General features: G+C 42.8%; 1 protein-coding gene across 1 annotated transcript in view; it reads right to left on the reverse strand.

The window, feature by feature from the left end:
• Positions 1-842: 842 nt before the first annotated feature.
• Positions 843-22430, reverse strand: part of LOC115635400 (ATP-binding cassette sub-family A member 10-like) — a 56105-nt gene continuing 34517 nt past the window's right edge. Inside the window, exons 21-39 of the mRNA XM_030534086.1 lie at positions 21205-21332; positions 20425-20562; positions 19199-19309; positions 18581-18754; positions 17782-17895; positions 17252-17368; positions 15659-15742; positions 13939-14030; positions 13674-13794; positions 11895-12012; positions 11088-11179; positions 8554-8732; positions 7406-7481; positions 6189-6283; positions 4987-5106; positions 4455-4595; positions 2447-2526; positions 1905-1960; positions 843-1093 (exon numbers count right to left, since the gene is read on the reverse strand). Coding sequence (XP_030389946.1) covers positions 995-1093; positions 1905-1960; positions 2447-2526; positions 4455-4595; positions 4987-5106; positions 6189-6283; positions 7406-7481; positions 8554-8732; positions 11088-11179; positions 11895-12012; positions 13674-13794; positions 13939-14030; positions 15659-15742; positions 17252-17368; positions 17782-17895; positions 18581-18754; positions 19199-19309; positions 20425-20562; positions 21205-21332 — 2135 coding nt within the window. The 3' untranslated portion in view covers positions 843-994. The remainder of the gene's footprint in view (positions 1094-1904; positions 1961-2446; positions 2527-4454; positions 4596-4986; positions 5107-6188; positions 6284-7405; positions 7482-8553; positions 8733-11087; positions 11180-11894; positions 12013-13673; positions 13795-13938; positions 14031-15658; positions 15743-17251; positions 17369-17781; positions 17896-18580; positions 18755-19198; positions 19310-20424; positions 20563-21204; positions 21333-22430) is intronic.

Raw genomic sequence — 22430 nt, forward strand, 5'->3', positions numbered from 1 at the left:
ACTAAAGAAAGCAAAATCAGGCCCAGTATATCCAATCACCTGTGGATTGTTCATCCCTGTAATACATGAATCCCTGCTGACAGGTTTATACATGTAATCCAGGGGTAGCTAACCTATGGTTCCAGAGCCACATGCGGCTCTTCAGAAGTTAATATGCGGCTCCTTGGATAGGCACCAACTCTGGGGCTGGAGCTACAGATGCCAACTTTCCAATGTGCCAGGGGGAGCTCACTACTCAACTTCTGGCTCTGCCACAGGTCCTTCCCCCACTCCACCCCTTGCTGCCCTCTCCCCAAGCCTGCCATGCCTTCACTCCCCCCACATTCCCCCCAGAGCCTCCTGCATGCCATGAAACAGCTGATCAGGGGGTGTGGGGAGGGAGGGGGAGGCGCTGATTGACAGGGCTGCTGGTGGCTGGGAGGTGCTGGGAGTGGTGTGTGGGGGGGTAGCTGATGGGGGGCTGCTGACATATTACTGTGGCTCTTTGGCAATGTACATTGGTAAATTCTGGCTCCTTCTCAGGCTCAGGTTGGCCACGCCAACATAGTCACTTCACCACCAGTATTTAATTGAAAACTCTGTAATGTGTTTTGGGTGATTTGTGTGACAAATGTGATATCAGTTCAAATTTCTGAGCAGGTGGCTTTTTAAGATTCAGTTCTGTTTTTATTATATTTACAACTAGAGATGTATTGAAATTGGACTGATTTTGTCTGTGAGCTCCCTCATCTTTTGTTATTGGCGGCCAACCCCATTTCTGGTCCTTGGCCAATTTTCTAATGCAGCCCCATGTCTCAGAACATTTTCTCTACTCCAAAAGGAAATGTGGCCATAGCCAAATGGAAGTAATCACAAAACAGTTTTCATGATGACTGGCTGAACTTTCCTCTCTTGACATTAGCATAATACAATGTTAGTACTGGGTATAACGTCTTATGTAGTTGTACATGCAGATATTGTTTGTAGCAGAGATATAGAACTGTGGTGCCGAGCTTTAATGATCATCCTGTTGAAGGGGTTTCCATTCTGCTGTACTATCCAGATTCATCTCAAAATCCTCTTTCTCCTGCTCTCTTGAAAGCTCTAAGAACACCTGAAAGGTGAAAGTTAAAGGAAGGGTCTAATTAATTCCCAGGATTGGAAACGAAGAGCTCAAATAATTTTGTTTTAGATTGAGATCTATTTATCCAACAATCCAAAAGGCAGATTTGACACAAAAAGATGTTGCAATGAAGAGAGAGACATGGCATGAGAAATTGTTTCTGTATTCTAATGCAAGAAGATGTGAGCTATCAGAGGACAACAGAATTATTTCAAGTGGGGAAGAAAAACCATCACAGGATCAAATTCTAACATCAGTTACAACTGAGCAAACTCACTGGTAACCATTGTTTTGAATATTTGTATATTGGTGTCATTTGCACCTAAATAGAAATTCCATATCAAATCATAAGGCCTTGCAATAATTATTGTTCTGTGTTTCTGACAGGTACACAGCATACACCTCAGGGCTGAGATGACAACCTTTATACAACTTACTGACAACTCTCATTTAGGAGGCAGCATTCCTAGTGCACAGGGCACTGGATGGGGACTCAAAAGACCTGGGTTCAATTTGTGGCCCTGCTACTGGTTTGCTGGGTGACCTTGGGCAAATCACCTCATTCTCTGTGCCTCGGTTCCCCATCTGTAAACTGAGAATAATGATGCTGGCCTGCTTTGTAAAACACCTTGGAATGTCCTGATGAAAAGTGCGGTGTCAGCTCTTGGGATCATTATTACTTGGACTGATCCTCACACTGACATTCTTTAGAATACATTAGTTACCAGGTTAAATATGTTCATTTTTACACATTGTATTTTCTTGCTACTGTCTCTGAAATATTATAAACAGCACACTGTACCTGTTCCAAAGTGGACTGGGAAAGGCTGTATTCCTCTAGGTCAAAGGTACGTTTAGCTGGACAGAAATGAACACACATCAGAAATCTCCTCCAAACATATTTAATGACTTTAAACAATGATTCTTCATGTGTGTGGTGAGTCCTTTTTGGTTAGTTCTCCTCAGGCCTAACCCTAGAGAGGTGCAGAGGACACCGCTGTGCAAGCAACTGTCTAGAAGTGCTCCCAATAGCCTGAAGACACCCGCGTTGCAGAGACACCATCTATGGCTGTATGGAACAATGGATGGGGACAGCTGCTTCCCTTTTTGGCCAGTCATGACATTTTAGAGTATCCACAGGACTGCTCAACAGGCCCCAAAGTTGTAGTTCACAGGGCCAGAACCTCAGCTCAGTATAAACTGCCTTAGCTCCATAGACTTTCATGCAGCTAGGCCTATTTACACCCACAGAGGATCTGGCCCAAGCTTTTTTGACAGAAAAATATATAGATTAAAATGCGGTTGTATTACAGAGATTCCAACATTTGACAACACCCCTCTTACCTGCCTCCAAATTGAAAAAGGCCTGGGACAGAGACTGTACATTTTCCATTGGTATCTTATAGACCATCAAAGAGGAATACCTGAAAGAAGGAATGTGCAGAAGGTGACCAGAATGTTTAAGCAATGATTGGATCACAGTCTATACGTAAATGCACAGAGAGAAGATTTTGGACGGCAAACGGCTCTTTAATCTAGCAGACAAAAGCATAACAGTGGTGCTGGAACAATACGTATAGTGAGGGTGCTGAGAGTCATTGAATCAAACTGTGAACCCTGTATATAACAGAAACCACTTCAAGCCAGGGTGTGCGGCAGCATCCCCTGCACCCCTCATTCCAGCACCTATTATAACACATTCCAGTGGCTGAAAGGTGAAGCTAGATACATTCAAAGTAGAAATAAGGTGCATACTTATGGTGAAGAGGGTAATTAACCACTGGAAAAACTTACCTAGTGATGCCATGGATTTGTCCTCTCTTGAAATCGTTAAATCAAGACTGGATGTTTTTCTAAAAAAGTTATGCTCTAGCTCAGCCAGAAGTTACAAGATTGAAGTAGGAATCAGTGGCTAGAATTCTATTTCCTGTGTTATGCAGGAGATCAGACTAAGGGCTTGTCAACAGTACCCGCCAGATTGGCGGGCAGCGATTGATCCAGCAGGGGTTGATTTATTGCATCTAGCACAGATGTGATAAATTGATCGCTGAGCACTCTCCCGTCGACTCCAGTACTCCACCAGAACAAGAAGCACAAGCAGAGTCGACAGGACAGCATCAGCTGTCGACTTACTTCAGTGAAGACTCCGCGATAAGTAGACCTAAGTACGTAGCTGAAGTTGCATATTTTAGATCAACCCCGTGCAGTAGTGTAGACAAGTCCTAAGTCAATGGGCGTTTTGCTAAAGGCTTCAAAGGATCCAGGATTCCACTCTAGATGATCATAATGGTTCTTTCTGATCTTAAAATATATAACTATGGGAAATGTGGTTCTCTCTTGTGAAGACACATAACAGTCATCAGCCTTCCTATTCAGCTTGTATGGCATATCCCTTTCCTTTACCCTTCATCTGCTTTTGCCATTCAGATTATTAGCTCTCTGGAGTTGGGACTGTATGTTGGGATATAGCACCTAATACATTAGGATGTTAACGCAAAATAATACAAATAATTTGTGGGTGATTATGCATACAAGAGAAGCGGGAGTATTGAAAGCACGTGTCCACTCATAGTAAAATTACTTTGTCATGGAACTTCTATCCTTATTCAAACTAATATCAGTGGATTCAGAAGAGAAATATTAGGAAGCCAGGTTTTTTTTGCACTGGAGTCACAGAGGAAGACTAAATGATGAATGATTTTAAAAGGGTCCCACTAAGAGAAAGAAGGTTGGTTCCCTGGAAAGTTCATCTTTTTTATTTTACTAGTATGGAATGTCCAACCCCCAAATGGGATATTTAGAAAAAAGTTAAAATAATGGACATCAGCCTGGAAAATATTCCCAATCAAACTGATCAAAATTGTTTGTAGAACATTTTCTAAATGTCCCTTTTCAAAACATTAACAATCTTCTTTTGAAAATTCATGTGTTGTCCAGCTTTCAGTGTAGTGACCCTAGATGTATGTTCCATCATAAGGTGTGCATACTGAATTGGACATACTAACTTCATTACTGTTTCCTCTGGCCCTGATGATAATTAATACTCATCCTTTTTAATAATCTTCCTGGGCCTATTGCTATAACCAATTGCCACTCTTCGAAGCCATATTCTGGACCAGTGAGCAGGAGGTGTAGATGGGCTCGGCTGGTGTCCTACCCTCTCCAGCCGATCATTCCCTGGCTTCGTGGATGCCAAGAGTCAGACACCTCACACTCAAACTCAGATCTCTAAGTTAGCCCACTGTTGTGCCGATTACATCCAAATTCATGTAGCATCCAAGCCCTCTAAGTAACCCCTGCAGCACAGAAGCATTTGCACTGTCAATAAGGCTCCGGCATTCTTTTAAGTTACCGTTCCTGACGTGCTGCAAGTGGGAAGATTCGTGTAATCTCTGCATGGATGAGATCAACTTGTTCTGGGTCCTTCACTTTAATTTCCAGCAAGTAACCTTTGCCAAACTTGCTTTTCAGGTACTGAATGGAGCCAATACAGCTGCAGAGGAGAGAAGCACAAAGTGAATCACTCATCAATGGATCTCACGACTCTCTTTTAGTAATTGCAACCACATGATGTGAAGAAAGTGGTTGAATTCATTAGTTTTTCTATTAGCTCTCTAGGGAAAGGATTGACATTAGCTCAGATTCTTCCTAAGTCTATCCATCTTCCAAGGCAGGACATTTACTTTGTGTTTAAGCAATAGTATTCAGTGGAGGGAGCAGTATCTCTTGGCAAAATAAACTGGCAATGTGCAAGTATTTAACAGCGGCTTTGAGACTGAATTTTGCCAATATATATTTAATGTTGGTCCCTGTATTTTGTTTTTATCCAAAGCTGTATTAATTTTTGACACTTATATTCCTCTAACGTATCAGCTGCTTCTTACTGGAGCTTCCCAGACACCATGATGGCCACTCGGTCACACAATGCCTCAGCCTCCTTCATGTAATGGGTTGTCAAGATGACTCCTTGTTTCTTATTTTTCAATGCAGCACGAACAGCTGTCCTGAAACCAAAAAATACATTTGATTTGCAACATACAAACTCCTGAGAGTATTTTCCTGCATTGCTGCTCTGGCTTCCAGAAAAGGCAAAGACATGTAACTTTCCTCCTACAGCTGCCCTTTTACAATAATGAAAGGAGAAACGAATAAGCTAAGGAAAATAGCAGAACTTGCATGATCACTGAACCTTCAGCATTCAAGGCCATTGGCGTGGAGAGCTAGGGATGACTGGCAGAGAGGAAAGATTGGTGGGGGAGTGAGGAGGAAGGACACAATCAAAGAAGAGAAGGAAGGTTAGAAGCATAATTGTGGCTTGAGGGTAGCTGAGAAAGCAAAGAGACCGAGGCTGGTCTGGTCTATTTTGTGCTTGGAAAATGATCACTGATATTTTCAGAGTGATCACAGGTAAATCAGGTGAGAGTCTAGGTGGGGGAAGGGTAGGAGGTCACACTAACAAGGAACTTAAACCTTTAGAATTGAAGTGCCCGTTGTTGGGTTTGCTTATCCCCCTACAAGTAATGATCTGCTACAGTGCAAGGATTCAAACAACCACCAAAATGTCCCTACGATTTGTTCTGAAAGCAAGGGCCTTTTGGATTTCAGACTATTTTATGAGTGTGAATCAGAGAGAGGGGTCTAGGAGTAGCTAAGTCTGGACTGAAAATTCAGACCATCTCTCCTGCTTCCACAGGTCTGGATTCTGCCAAAAGAGTTTCGCTCACTTGCATGGCTCACTAAGATGTCAAACAGCACAGCAAAACCTGACTGCCGGGAATACAAAGGCTGCCCTGCTCCAAATCCTCCCAGGGCACATAACATACCCAACATGCCCCCCAAAACTACATGCCACTTGCTGTGCAGGCAGCACCCTGTAACGAGTGTAGTAGGCTGTCCTCTCCTCTGCTGTGCTGGGAACCTCCATGAGGCCTTCTCCTTCCCAGAGCCTCAAAAGCTCTTCCCTCTCACCTACAGCAGTTGGCCCAATCAAAGATATTACCTCACCCACCTTGTCTCTCTAACAAGCCCAAGAAGCACTCAATCAGCAGGTTTCCATGCTGCCTTCCAGACAGTTAGCTGCACTCACCACACATGATGTTGCCCCATGGGGTCCATTCCAGTCGACAATTCATCCAAAAGCATCAGCGTTGGCTTGCCCAGCATGCTCAGTGCAAAACACACCTGATGGGGGAGATCACAAAGTCAGCGGCTTTTACCTTCACAGCTTGCACTGGTCTCATTTGTAGTAACTGCCTTTCACTCAGCAAGGTCATAGCTAGAATGGCTCAGATGGTTTAGTGGGGGCAGCCCCTTTTGTATAATGTGCCATACACTTTGAGGGACTGTCAACATACGGTGAGTGTAACTGGTATGAAGAAAGCAAGCTTTGACTGAATTTGCAGGGAATGGGTAGGTCAGCCATGTCACCCATGACATCTTCACTATCTATTCAGGCTTCTCCAGTGATTCTGACACTGTACAGTAACCCACTCTCTGCTAAAGAAACAATGTGTAACATATCTTTCTCCTTTTCCAAGATACTCCAGAGATCATTGTGAATTCACTCCTCTTCATACCCCTGGTCTTTGGAGAACTTCAGATCCAGATCCAAACTGCATGAATGGTCCCTCTCTCTCTCTCTACTGGGCTGACCCAAAACCTCAACCTCAAACACTCCTGAACTGTATAGAAGTTCAGATCCAGAGTTTTAGGCTCAGGTCCATCTTTAATTAGGAATCCAGAGCAGGGATGAAACAACTATAGAGCAATGCACACAAATACAACTGGAAGCAGCTCAGTCCTTTTCACTTGCCATTCCAAAATAAAGAATGATTGAGAAGGATCTTCCTGGAATGGTTCATCCCCGTCTCTATACACTACTGAGCCATCCTTGCCAGGGCTGATTTATCCCTGCCTTATAGATAGAGTTGCTACCTGTCCTGGTTTTCCCAAGATCGTCTCTTTTTTGAGATAGCTGTGCTGGGAAATCTGTACACACCACTAGCTGTCCCTTTTTATAGGCTCAGAATCATTTCAGATGCCACAGTTGTTTGTACTTCTGAGATGGCAATTCTACTTATAGAAAGTGCAAAATATTTGCCTTTTGTGTACTCCAGACAGCACCCAATAGCACTGACTTAATACCCACAAAGCCAAAAGCATCTGCAGGGAAAAAGATCCCCAAACTTCCTGAAAAGACAACTTGAATTCTTTCTTCTGAACCCTTCAGGGAGGGTCCAGATGGAAACTCTAAGAAGTGATGGGTTTTAGAACATAAAACATAGAAAAGAACTAAATCCATACCTTTCTGCTTATTCCTGCCGGTAGTTTCTTGGCTGGTTTTTGAAGAAGCTCCTGAAGTTTCAGAGCGTTCACTACCCTGATGGGTAGAAAAAGTGAAAAGAACCTATCAGTCATATCTCTCCCTATGGAGCCACTTGAGGGGATACCTGCTCATTCCTGTCCTTGAACCCCTCTGTCTGTTACGTCATAATCATTTCTACAGCCACCCTTGTGATCTCACAAAGCATCACTCCATCCTCCCGCTCCCTGCACAACCTTCTCCAGCAACAATGCCATTCTTGGTCACCCATTTAGCCACTTCTCTCATACGTGCCTTTCTACAAAGCTCTCTATGTACGGAACTCCCCCCAAAAAACTAGTCAGTAAAAGCCTTCGGTCCTCCTTCAAATCCCTTCTTCAGACCTCAGCCATGATGCCCGTGTCAGCTGATAATAAATGGCCTCTCATTTACTTTTTAGCATGTTTATTTATTAAAAGGTAATTGGCTCAAAACCATCCACCCAGCTATCCTTCCTCCTGTGTCCCCTATTTGTCACAGACGCTGAGTGTGTCTTAGAAATTAAAATACACGTTGCGTGTACCCTTCAACACTAGCAAGCCCTGGTCCTGGGGCTCCTGGACCCTCCTACAGTACGAACAACAACAACTTAGAACAACAATAACAAACTGATACTAGTTACAAACAAAAACAACCCCTTCCCAATTTTTCATTATGAAATTTCCAAACCTTAACATTCTAAAATGTGAACCCCCCCGAAATTCCTATTTTCCTGTATAACCATTAGAAAACCTCTCAGTTTTTTGCTAAGTACAAACATTTTTTGCCATTTTCCACACTAGTCATTCCCATTCCAGTGGCCAAAAGAGAAGTGACCAGGCAAACTCCAGCTTTCACAGCTGGGCCCTATGTACCCAATGAAATGCCTTACAGGGATTTTTTAAATGTTCCCTGTTCTCATCTCATTTAACCTGAGCAAGGAGGGAAAGAGCTCCACATTTTCTTCTATTTCATAGGTACACAAATGTGATAAAGGAGCTGGACCAGAAACAGCTTTAGACAACATGTGAGCAGAGGTCGCTAAAAGTGATTAAACACAATTACATCCCTCCACACCCCCATGGAGGCTGGAATCATTTTATTTCTGTACCGTTTGATAGTAACAGCAGCATCTTCTTTCCTCATCCCTTTCACAGCAGCATAAACCTCCAGATGTTCCTGAACAGTAAGATTTGGCCAGAGAGGGTTCTCCTGAGGGCAGTAGCCTAGAAAGTCAGTTGTGTCCTCTTCTGGTTGAGAAGCAGCTGCATCTGCCCCTTTCATCACCACCTGCACAAACAATCAGTTTATTCTGGGCTCAGAGATACAAGAGTTTCTTCACACTGTTTACAAACTCTTCTTCATAATGGAATCTGCAGACCTCACCAAGGGCCCAGCTGAGGGCTCTGCAGGTTTCAGCGCTGATATGGCCCCACTACTTCAGCAGAGTCACAAACAAGGGAAGGGAGACAGGGAAAAGAGGTAAAATGCAGTCTCCTTTTTGTAATGTTCTGGGGAAGGAGTGAAAGGAATGGGGCTATAAGATTAGGGGGAAGCTAATAGGAAGGAATTATTTACAATGTTCATGAAAGGAACCTTGAGAGGTCATCTAATCCAGTTCCCTGCACTCATGGCAGTATTAAATATTATCTAGACCATCCCTGACAGGTGCTTGTCCAAGCTGATCTTAAAAATCTCCAATGATGGAGATTCCACAACCTCCCTAGACAATGTATTCCAGTGCTTAACCACTCTGATAGTTAGGAAGTTTTTCCCTTGTTGCAATTTCAACTCATTGCTTCTAGTCCTGTCCTCAGAGGTTAAGGAGAACAAATTTTCTCCCTCCTCCTTGTAACAACCTTTTATGTACTTGAAAACTATTACGTCCCCTCTCAGTCTTCTCTTCTCTAGACTAAATGAACCCAAATTTTTCAATTTTCCTTCATAGGTCATGTTTTCTAGACCTTTAATCATTTTTGTTGGCTTCTCTGGACATCCTCCAATTTGTCCACATCTTTCCTGAAATGTGGTGCCCAGAACTGCATACAATACTCCAGTTGAGGCCTAACCAGTGCGGAGTAGAGCGGAAAAATAACTTCTCATTTCTTGCTTACAACATTCTTGCTAATACATCCCTGAAAGATATTTGCTTTTTTTGCAACAGTGTGTAGCGAGGCGGTGGGATACCCCACAGCCCCGCTGAGGGACAAACCTCCCCAAACCCCGCTGTGGGCAGAGCCGCTGGGTCCTGCACCCACCCCTCAGAGGTCACGGCGCAGACCCAGAAGTATAAAAGCAGACCTGCAGAGCTCAGTAAGATTCCAGCCACCACCGGGACCAGACTTCTGCGGCTGCTGCCAGCTGGAGCTCACACCCGGCCAGCCGAGCCTGCCCCGCGCCCGCTACCCTGAGGAGGACTGGCCGAGCCTGCCCCGCGCCCGCTACCCCGAGGAGGACTGGCCGAGCCTGCCCCGCGCCCGCTACCCCGAGGAGGACTGGCCGAGCCTGCCCCGCGCCCGCTACCCCGAGGAAGAGCCGGGCCTGCCTCTTGCCAGCTACCCCGAGGAGCCGCTGAGCCCACCCTCGAACACTTACCCAGAGGAGCCGATGGTGGTTGAGACCGCTGGTGATGCTAAGACGACTCAGGTACCCGACGAGGGGGAGAGTGGACGTAACCCGGGGGCAGCCGACCCCAGTCTGGCTGCAGCCCTGCCAGAGCCAATGTCAATGTGCTGCGGCCAGGATCCCCACTGACAGCAGCGAGGTTCTGCCGCTGCTAGGGCCCCGGGCTGGGACGCAGTGGAATGGGAGGGCCTGCGTCCCCCTGACACCCCTCCAGGGGTAGCAGACTCCCCCTTTCCCTGGCCTGAGGAGGCCGCAAACCTACTATTGAGGCTCAGCCCTGCCTGAGGGCCCGAGCATACTGACTCTGTGTTTGCTGCCCCGCCCTGACCTAGGGCCGGGCTTAAGACTATTGGTAGCGAGGCGGTGGGATACCCCACAGCCCCGCTGAGGGACAAACCGCGGCCGAGCCGCACTACACAGTGTTACATTGTTGACTCAGATTGTACTGCATTAGCAGGTCCAAGAGGTGGACAAATTGGAGAAAGTCCAGAGAAGAGCAACAAAAATGATTAAACACGAATGAACACATCTCAGAACAGTAGCAATTAGGCTGCAGCACCCAAATCCAACAAGTCAAGCTTTTCCCTCTGTGTAAGACAATGTTTGGAAACTAAGGCTGCACGACTTTGATGTCATTATTGCAAATATATAGTAGTTTATTGTAAGTTTTGAACTCTTAGGGTGAAATCCTAGCCCAGTTGGGTATGTGTACATTGCATCTGGGAGCTAGCTTCCCAATTTAACAATAGCCATGTAGATGTTATTTTGATGCTGCGACTCAGGCTGGAACTCGGGCAACCTCCAGGCTACTTTTAGTGCTCTAGCTTGAGTCCCGCGAGCATGAGTGTGGGCATGGGCTGGGAGGCTCGCTTCTAGATGCAGTGTAGATATATCCATTGAAGTCAGTAGATATACTCCCATTGATTTCAATAGGACCGGGACATAATCCTGGATTTTCAGCTTTCGGTTAGCATTCGGAATAGACAATGCTCCTTCTCCTCTTTCCCAGGTTTCTCCTACCTGTCCAGCAGTTAGGGACGTGTCTCCAATGATCACCTTTAGAGTTGTGCTTTTGCCAGCCCCATTGGGTCCAAGTAGCCCAAAAACCTCACCTAGAATAAAATGGGCAGATGAGTACCATCTACTGGAACTGCTAGCAACTGTGCATCACTACAAGAAAGAGGGAACAGAACCAGGGAAATCTGACATTTTTGCAAAGAATTGCAGCTGTTTTTCTCTACAGGACTAGTGTCTCATGCAAATGTTTTGGATTACAGTGCAGAAGGCTTTTATGTTTCCTGAAACTGATACACTTGATGGTCTGCCATTTGTGCTGGTGATACAAATATGTACTCAAATCTCTGAACTGGTGATGAGATAGAGAAGCATTCCTGGGTCACTGATTTAAATTCCACCTCAGTTAGTAGTAGTCTGGAGAAGTCTACAAAATTTAAAAGATTCACCAGCATAAATGAATTCAGAATATGGCCTCCAGTATTGAGGTATCTATATTACAAAATCAGCCATTACTATTTACATAAATATTGGCAATCTTAGCAGAGAGATGGAGAGAAAGACCAGAGATTACACACCCATCTAATTCCATAGATTAGGTTTGAGAAAAATTAGACAGGTAACGTGAGGACCCTTGCAACAAGCCTCTACCCAAAATTTCTTGATTTGTCATGCTTGGTGCCTCTGATAAATAGAAGGCTTCAGTTACCAGTGGTGTTAATCCAGTAACTTTCCCAAGCTCTAAATATTCTATTAATCAAAATGCATAACATTGTTTTTAAAACCTCTAGTGAAATGCTTGTTTGTTCTGACCTTCTTTAACGCAAAAGGAGACGTTTCTTGTGGCAACTTTCTTCCTTTTCTTAAAAATGGAGCTGACCTTCTTGTCTTTGTATTCCTTGCGCAGACTGTTGACGCTAAGGATTGGTCGCTATGGAACAAAAGTCAAAAATATGGATATAGCAGATATGGCCCAAGCTGAGAACTGAATGAAAGATGATCAAGAAAATTGTTCCTTGGAACTCATTTGATATCACAAACTCTCTTCATTTCCTTCCTCTGCTGACATTTAAAAATTTACAGTTGATAATTATCTATGTGGACTTGTGGATTTATTAAGCACAATTTGAGAACCAGCTATCTATTGCTCAACACCTAGCTCTGAAAATGCACATGGTAAGAAAAAGTTGGGAGTTTCTGAGGCTTCTGTGGTTGGTGACCTTGTTACTGAAAAATCACTTATGGACATCACTTGTGACTACAGCCATTTGGGAATTTTCTGCTGGAATGATTTTCTGTCAGAAATGCAATTTTTTTCTTGGGAAGGGATCCCCCTTTCCAGACAGCACTGCTTGTGACTATGGCTGGTTGAAAAATTTCCATCTAAACTTCTTTTTGATGGCAAATTGGGCTTTCCAATTAATTAAAACTTTCACAGAAAGTGTCTGATTTTCTTGAATATTTCCACTTTTTCATTGGAAAACTGGAAACCAAATAATTTTTGGTTTTTGGATGAAAACTGTTGTTTGACAAAAAAAATCTACAAATAATCCCATTTCCTGACTAGCTCTGCTTGTGACACCAAGAGCCTGTCAAGTGTTTTCCAGGATCCAGGGCCAGCTTTAAGCACAAAGCAGCTTGAGGTGCTGCCAAGGCTCTGCCAATTCACAGGCTGACCTGCTCTTCCTATCTGGCAGTAGGATGGAGAAACCATCTCTTCTCCCTGTCAGTGACGTCAGCCAGAGGAAAATAGCTAATACGTGAGAAACTCTCTTTTGCTTGTGTTTTCCCCATGATCAGGAAGTAACTTTGTGTAAAAAGTCTTGAGTAAGATTAAGCAGCTCCCTTGTACTCTGGCTCTAGGGTGAAGACAAGGAAGACTCGCATAGCATAAAAACAAAGCAGTAATGGATGATTCTACTGCAAAATGAAATATGTAAAGAGCTAGCATTTAACTGCACTGTGCCTTTGGTGGATCAGAACGAAGGCCTGGTGAAGATTAATCAGATTTAAAGTGAGGCTAATTGCTATGCATTACGCTGTAGTTAGAGCGACATCAGCAAATGTTTTATTACAGAAGTCTGCAAAATTTAAAAGAGCCACCACCATAAATGAAATCAGAATGTGATCCCCAGTATTCAAGTGTCTATATCACAAAGCCAATCATTACTATTTGCTTCAATATTGGCAATCTTAATAGAAAGATGGAGGAGCGCCAGAGATTAAACACCCATCTCATTCCATAGGTCGAGTTTGATAGAAATTGGCAGGCTAATGTGGGGAGATGTGCAGTATGCCTCTACCCAATTAATGTATTGTCATTATTTAGGTTGGACATTAGGAAAAAATTCCTACGTGTCAGGGTAGTAAAGCACTGGAACAAACTGCCTATGGAGGCTGTGGAATCTCTGTCATTGGAGATTTTAAAGAACAAGTTAGACAAACAGCTGTCAGGAATAGTCTAGTTATTACACAATCCTGCCTTAGGCACAGGGGATTGGACTAGATGACCAGTTGAGGTCTCTACCAGTCCTACATTTCCATGATTCTACGATTTCATGTTGGATGCACATTCTCCTTATTCATTTTTACCTCTTCCTGGTTCTGACAGGTCATCACGCTCCCAGCTTTCATTCTTTCAGCTTGAACATCTTCATCTTCCCCTTCAGACTCTTCAGGGTTTTGGCAGAAGATCTCTTTCCTTGGAGAAATTCTACAGAGAAAAGAAACCAAACTCAGAGTCCTTTAAGCATATGATACAGAGGCAGATTTCCACATGTAGCTCCTGTGTCATGAACACCTGATCAATTCAGCCTGAAGCTCAATTCAATTTGTATAGATTCTGTTTTGCACAGACCTGAAGATTGGATCCTCCCTCGTAGTTTTTCTTCCGTATTTCCACTCCAGACATCGCAGAATGAAAATCAAAATAATACAGTGCAGGTATGGCTGGAAAACGAGCAAAAGACAATGTGTGAAATGCCTGAATCCATTGACGTCAATGGCAAAACTCTGATTTACTTCAGTGGAGCCAGGAATTTCACTCAAATACTACTTTTAAAATTTCAGATTTTAGCATCCTGTGTGAAGATAAACGGAGTGCAAAAAAGACAGAGGCATGGCCTAGTGATCGGCACACAGGACAGAGCAGGAACAACCCAGATCTAATACTGGCTCTGACATTGACTCTGTTGTCTTGCCAGAGAGAGCGAGGATGGATTATAGCTCAGCAGTTAAGGCACTCACTTGGGAGGTGAAATCAGTTCTACCAAGGTAGCAAGGATAGGGAAATGGAGATAGTGGTGGGAAGAAGGAAGATGCTATGTTTTTTTTCAACATCTTTATTAATGATCTGGATGATTGGATGGATTGCACCCTCAGCAAGTTTGCACTAAACTGAGGGTAGATATGCTGGAGGGTAGGGATAGAGTCCAGAGTGACCTAGACAAATTGGAAGATTGGGCTGAAAGAAATCTGATGAGGTTCAACAAGGTTAAGTGCAGAGTCCTGCACTTAGGATGGAAGAATCCTATGCACTGCTACAGGTTGGGGACTGACTGGCTAAGCAGCAGTTCTGCAGAAAAAGACCTGGGGATTACAGTGGATGAGAAGCTGGATATGAGTCAGCAGTGTGCCCTTGTTGCCAAGAAGGCTAATGGCATATTGAGCTGCATCGAGGGAAGTGATTATTCCCCTCTATTCGGCACTGGTGAGGCCATATCTGGAGTATTGCATCCAGTTTTGGGCCCTCACTACAGAAAAGATGTGTACAAATTGGAGAGAGTCCAGCGGAGGGCAATGAAAATGATCAGGGAGCTAGGGCACATGACATACGAGGAGAGGCTGAGGGAACTGGGCTTGTTTAGTCTGCAGAAGAGAAGAGTGAGGGGGGATTTGATAGCAGCTTTCAACTATCTGAAGGAGGGTTCCAAAGAGGATGGAGCTTAGCTGTTCTTAGTGGTGGCAGATGACAGAACAAGGAGCAATGGCCTCAAGTTGCAGGGGTGGGGGGAGGAAGTCTAGGTTGGATATTAGGAAACACTATTTCACTAGGAGGGTGGTGAAGCACTGAGTGGGTTACCTAGGGAGGTGGTGGAATCTCCAGCCTTGGAGGTTTTTAAGGCCAGGCTGGGATGATTTATTTGGTCTTGGTCCTGTTTTGAGCAGGGAGTTGGACTAGATGATCTCCTGAGGTCACTTCCAACCCTGATATTCTATGATTCTATGATGCAGGAGTGAGGGGAGAGCCTTCAGAGAGTTGCAGATGCACAAAGATACATGCATGCCCAATGCTGTGAAGGACGGTAACCCTTGTACTGTCCCCCCTCAGGTAGCTGGAATGGATGGCCCCTCCTTACCAGTGAGATGTTGAGCCCTCAATTCCCCCTGAAGTCAATGCGGGGAGTTGAAAGGGCTCAGCACATCACAGCACTGGGCAGAGCATCTTTTCTTTTCTTTTTTAAAATCTCAGAGCAGCAGTGTGAGAAATTGTCTGCAACGAAACTCCATTCAGCAAGAGGTGGGGGTTGAAAACAGGAAAACTTCACATCATCTTAGAAATGGAAATTGGTTCTTACTGCCAGGCTAGCTAGCAAGTGTAATCTGCTCAGCATCATTTCTTCATCTTCCTCCCAGAGGGCAAATGCATGGTCTGATGACACCTGCGTAAGGATAAAACAATGTATAGATTATGAACAGCAACATTTTCCAGCATAGAGTAAAAGTGAAAACCTACATCCTTTGAATGTAAGATAAGATTGAATGTATCCCTCTGTGTTTAAACACATATAAGCTCACCGTAATGCTTATGGCATTGTTAGGGAGAGCATATGGGACCTTCCTAGACCTCTGTTTCAAAGGGGCTTTACAGTTTATCATTTGGCTGCACAATTACTTGGCACTTCATTGGTTTGGCATGATTGGACTCGGTCCTATAACTCAGTAAGAGAGAGAGGTGATGCATCCCTGAACCTCCCACTTCCACCACATCCTCCATTTTCTCCTACATCTTAACCCTCTTGCTTCCTGTTTTCCTCCCACCAATGTTATGTTCTCCCTCCCACATCCATCTCCTACCTTTTCTTACCCCCACTAGACTCTCATCCTACCTTCCACTGCTCCTTTGCCTTCTTTTTCTTGCATCCAGCAACCCTTCCCCAAGCCTTGCTTTTCCCTTCATCCCCATCATTTGCTGCCATCACCTCCATCCACTCTGCCAGTCTCTTCACCTCTAACTTTCCCCCATCCTCAATTTACTCTCTCTCCCCTGATCTTTCTGGAATGCCCACCATCCACAGTCCCTTTACCTCCCTCCATCTCTGTCTGCAGCTGCCCTCTCTGATGGTGGCACTCTTCTAACAGCCCTTTCCCAATGTCATCTCCAAAGGACCATCATAGAGCCACTAGATTTCTCCTCTCCTGCCATTTTCAACCCTTCTCCAATCTCACTTCTCCTCCTGCCTCATTCTTCTCCAGGCAGATGTGACATACTGCTTCCCTGACTCCTCCCCATCCACCTTCCTCTTCCACATTGATTTCTGGCTCTGTCCCTTCCTCTCATTACAGTCCCTCACGTACTCCACTTCCATATTGACCCCTTGGAAAACAACCTGTGCAGCTCCTTAGTCAGCTGCCTCCTTGCCTTCAACTCTGCACCAGACCTTCACCAGTTCACTACAGTCACTGGCATAGGGCTTACATTTGGGGAGAGTGCTCATAGATACAAAATACCACCACAAAGCCAATTCCAAAGACAGGCTGAGCACCTGCAAATTCCCATTGCAGTCCAGGGGAATTAAAGATGCTCAGCACGGCTTAGGATTTGGCCTGCATATTTGGTTCCATCTTCCCCGTGAATAACTGCAATGCTGCATCCATCATATGCTGTTTGGATCAATATTTTGTCATGTGGGTAGTTTTCTATAGATGCAAAGTGGCATTTCATCATGCAGTAGAGTTGGGAATTTTGGTAACTATTATTGGTAGGAATCATGGCACTGGTGTGAAATTTTAACCCAAGGTATCATATTTAGCAAGACTGCACCTGGCAGTGTGCTACAAACAACTCATCTGACCTCCTTGGTTTTTTTTTAGGTTTGGTTTCAACTTTTTCAAATCAAAACTAGAAAAAAAGTTTATTATGGCTGGAGTTTGTTATGTTCCACACGCACCTTCACAATTATTCTTATACAGCCAGCTAACGTATAGAAAGGAATCATGGCAGTGAGGATGGTCGTGATGAAGGCCTTATTGGTTGCATAAGTAATTGCATTAAGCATGAAAGAAACCTAGAAAGCCACACACAAAAAAAAAAGCAACACACCCATTAGTCCACTTTAAGAGAAAATTATATATATGTAATTTTGCTTCTCTAAAGATATCAGCTTGAGAGCATTGCCCCAGTGAGCATGCTCCAACTGCAGGTATCTTAGCAGTTATGGAATGTCCTGCTCAGATGCTAGACAAGTGGGAAGCAGGAGCTCCTCTTAACCTCTGAATCTGAAATCTAAAGGGAGATCCAGGTCCAAATTTTGAAATTGGCACCTATCCTTATAACAAGCTGAACAAAAGTGGGGATTTCATCCCGGAATTATGTTCTCTGATTTTTTTCCTGTTTGATCCATCTGTAATTGTCACTATGATAAAATCTGATCTTCAATGACACTATGACACACCCCCCCCAAACCATTCATGTACTTACAAATATAAAGATAAAAGACCAAAGGTCACTGTAGCTTTTCCTTTTGCGAAAAGCAAAAGAGATCACGTAAGTGAGGACAACAATGGATGCTGCGTAGCCAAATATAGACACAACCTGAATGGAGAGAATCAGAATGAGCATCATGCCAACGCACACAATAAGTAACACAAAATTAGACGATAAAAATGGTATCACAGACATTTTTGATGGAACATTTGTGCTATCTAACCCTAACTAAAGTGAAATTGGAGCTGGGAAAGGATGCTACCTTAGTGAACACAGCTTCCTTGCAAACTGAAAACCCAATAACATGCTAAGACTGGACAGCTATTTATCCCTTATGAACATGTATGTTGAAATTTGTCCTGAAAAAAAGTGACAAACTTATGGTAATGTGCAGTGAAAAATCAGGCTTATATAGCCAGGTGATGGGCACATTTCTCCCTCTATCTTTCCTGATATAGCACTGTTCTCCAGTACAACACCCTTGCTGTAATTCTAGGATTGAGATTCTCCAGAAAAAGACAGTCAATTTGACAACTGACAAAGTGAGGTGGCACGGATTTCTTAGAGTGTTAAACTTTTCTCTAAGGTCAGCTCTTGCTATGTCCATTAATGAAGATTTCAAGCCTCCCAAAGTTCAGAATAGAAAACAGGTGCTCCGATACCAGGATGGTGAAAGATATTCAAGAACCTAGAGTATTTGGATAACATTTTTAAAAAGTCAGACCTCAATTTTCCCCAGTTATTTTATTGTTGAAGATGAATTTTCCACATAGTTTATTAACTGGAAATTTACCAAAGGTAAGGCTAATATTTCAGGAGTCAGACTATCTTCATAACTAATTAAAAACATAATCCCAGTCATTGTGAAGAGAAGAACACAGCAGAGAGGAATGTCCACCAGAGCCTGGCCACACCAATATGCTGAAGGGAACATGCCTGAAGTCCATAGCTGGGAGTGAGCTTTTATCTGGGAAAGGAAAGAGAAGGCAGTCACTCAATTGTCAAATAGATACACTGAATGAGATGGAATGGGAAATGCATTTTGGAAAAATAGATATTGAAAAATAAAAATACTTGTTTAAAATTCTGTTACGGGAGGGGATATGAGTTTGGATAATCCAAATTATGGCTCTGATGCTGCAAACACATCCTTAGCTTTGACTGCGTATGTAGTCTCACTGAAATCAATCTTACAACTCACATGAAGTATGTGCATAAGTGTTTGTAGGATTAGAACTAATGGGAGAAGTCAGAAGAATAGCGCTCGTGCGTGCACACACACATAGTTTTTCCAGTTGGGAAACAACACTGACATGGTTGGATTTCTCCATAGATCTTTACAAGATGTGAAAAAGCAATGATCTACTGTTAAAAACAAGAAACCCAGCCTACCCAAAGTATCCATTCTTACCTTGTAATCACCTGTGCTGCTCATTGCAAAATGAGGTGCAAAACCAGAAGCTAAAACAGACATGAAAATAATGGAATGCCAAAGTAATCTCATTTCATGCTCAGATGACATCTAAAAAACAGTAAGCAAAAATGGCAATATGCTTTCATACAATGGTCGTGGGTGCTTATGTAATGCCTATAAATAATAATAATAGAACAGATTTTAAATAATGTCAACATACAGCAGAAGAAACAAAAGCATCCTAGTGGCTTTACAAACATCTGGCTTGAAATTGCAGCTGCAGAGGTATCATGTCTATGCAACCTCAAAGCCCCCCTTTCTGCAAGGCACTCACAGAGGTGACAGCCAATGCCACTTCTCTATAGACCAATCCTGCAATATTGCATTCAGTTCTGGAAGCCACAAGAGAGGGGGATGGACACAAATTGAAACAAATGCAGAGAAGAATAAAAATGATTAGGGGACTGGAAGAACTCATCTCTTGGGAAATAATTACCCTCCCCCCCACCCTAGAATCCACACACCCTCCAGCAGAAATTTCCCAAGCACAGAGGCTAACGTACATAGAGATGGAATGGCCATTCATCTCTCCAGAGTTGACAAATCATTAGAAAATGTACACGTGGAAACAATTTGGCATTGGCTGTGGTAGAGATGGGAATGGCTTAACTTAAAGACTTGACCCACACTGTCTGGATAACATAACCTAGCAGTTCTTTTCTAGCTCTAATTTCTATGAAACCATAACGGTATCACCACCTGTAAAAAGCAGGTTTGCATTTGTAAGAAATGAGGTGTACAGTTTGGGTCCCCTCATCTCAAGGAATATATAACAGCACAGACCGAAAATTCAGCAAAAAGGCAAGATGATGACAAGAATGTGTGGAAGGGACTGATTGTATGCATGACTAGAGAATGAAAGAGTGAGTATCATTTAGTTTGGAAAAGAGAATAGGTGAAAGGGACCTCAAATTGTATACAAAAGAGAACATGGGGACACGTAGTGGCAAGATTTTCAGACGTGACTTGTGGCTCTGAGTGCCTCCATTTTTGGATGCTCACCTTGAGACCCTTTAAAGAAGCCTAATTTTCAGAGGGTGAGTGCTCAGCACTCTCTCAAAATCAGGCTTCTTCAAGGGTTCTCAAGTTGGGCATCCAAAAATTGAGGTTTCCAAAATAACAAATCAATTTTGAAAATCTTGGGCAGAATGTCAAATACATACCATAGGGCGCATCCTAGTTGTGACTTGAATTTGCCTAGTGGAATTTAAGTTTCTTAGTAATGCATTGCTAATGATGTTCATAAGCACTGGAAAACAATTGATTCTCTTGACATGGCACATCATAGAAAATCTGAAATGCTGAAGAAATGAAAGATTAGTCAGTCTTCATGCTAAAAACTAGACTTTAGCTCGCTGAGGAAATTGGATTGAAAAAAGCAGAGGGGTTAAATTTTTCCCTCAGTTTATTCCGTCACTGTAAGTGAGCATAGAATTTGGCCCAGATTTTACAGTTAAAAAACTCCCATATCCCTAGTATTGTTGTATGTTGACCTTGCTCCATGAAACTTTCATGATACCAGCTACATTTGCTAGCTTAAAACCCAAACAAGGATTTTTTAAATTTATTATTCTTCAAATTGCTCTTCTAACAAAATCCTCTTTAATCTATTTTTTGAGGTAGAGACCTTTTTATTTGTACTACTGTAGAAAATATCATGTATATTCATGGTACCATATAAATTAGAGATACGCATAAACCAACCCCTTGATCTGGATGTTGCCAAAGTTTGGATGTAAGCTCTAGATCTGGATTTCATTGCAGACACATTTCTGTATAATGAGCCAAAGTAAAAACAAGTCTCCCAACTATAGGAAAGGTTAGATCCAAAGTTTGCTGCTTGAATCCACCTCTAATAATAATAAAGAACGATAACATTTTCCATCAGCGGTTTTTGAGTTGTAAAGTTTTACAGAATGTCATATATACTTGGTTTCATTTACCTTGTCTACAAGTGATACTTTAATAGCCCCATTGTATTCTTGACCATCTGAGATGTTTTTCCCATTAGCTACTTCCAACATTATATTCTGACTTTTCACAGCATGGATGAAGTCCTCAATGTCTGAACCTAACAAATTAGAGAAAGCAAAACTTATATGGTTCTTTGATAGTAAAAGCACAAGAATGATAAAATCAAAATGAAGATCCCATCCAAACACCCTAGTCTGTGAGAAATTCTGTGTCCATATCTGAATTATGTAGCTTAGGACCATTCCTAATAAAATTCTAATGTCACTTTAATAAGGTCTACTGGAATAAATTGCCTAGGGAGGTTGCGGAATCTCCATCTCTGGAGATATTTAAGAGTAGGTTAGATAAATGTCTATCAGGGATGGTCTAGACAGTATTTGGTCCTGCCATGAGAGGAGGGGACTGGACTCGATGACCTCTCGAGGTACCTTCCAGTCCTAGAATCTATGAATGAATCTAAGCTAAAAGTCTGGAGAGAAGCTCTTTGAAATTCTTCCATATCACTAGGCTTACACGTCTAATGTTTTTTCAAGTGATGGATTTCTGAAAGGGGGGCTTGGTTTGATCTTTTAATAGGAAGGTATTTCTTAGCAAAAACTACTTTGCTGCACAAAATAATCAGGAAATTGGCATGGTGAGAAATAAAGCTGGTAAAAAAAATCTCATTTCCTACAGGATGGAAATTCCGAGATTTTGAAATTTGCTTTTTGTCTCAAATCACAATGAAAACTTGAAATCTCAGAATATTATGAAATGAAATATTCTGAAACATTCATTGAACCATTAATCAGCAGAGTTGATGCCCATTTTGTTTCTTTTGGTATTAAAGTCAGTCTGCTCTCCACAGCTTATACTTGATTCAGGTTTCCAAGGTTTACTTTAGAACCATGAGGGTTAGAAACATTATTTTAAAAAAATCTGGAGATGATTGATGCAGCAAGATATGGATATCAAGGCAAATGCCACAGCCATTTAATAGTGGATTACAAGTGATTCTGATTATAACACTTTACATTTTCAAAGCGGTGTGCAAACAATCAATGTTGTTCTGGTCTAAACTAATTAATAAAATGATCTTGTATGAATTATTCAGGAAACCACTATTAAGATGCTCTGGGATTTAGTGCTGGAATATACTTTGCAACTCTGTACTGGTTTTGTCTGTTTCTTTAAATGAAAAAAAAATCAACAGGAC

The sequence above is a fragment of the Gopherus evgoodei genome, chromosome 15 (genome assembly GCF_007399415.2).
Source record: "Gopherus evgoodei ecotype Sinaloan lineage chromosome 15, rGopEvg1_v1.p, whole genome shotgun sequence".
NCBI lineage: Eukaryota > Metazoa > Chordata > Testudines > Testudinidae > Gopherus > Gopherus evgoodei.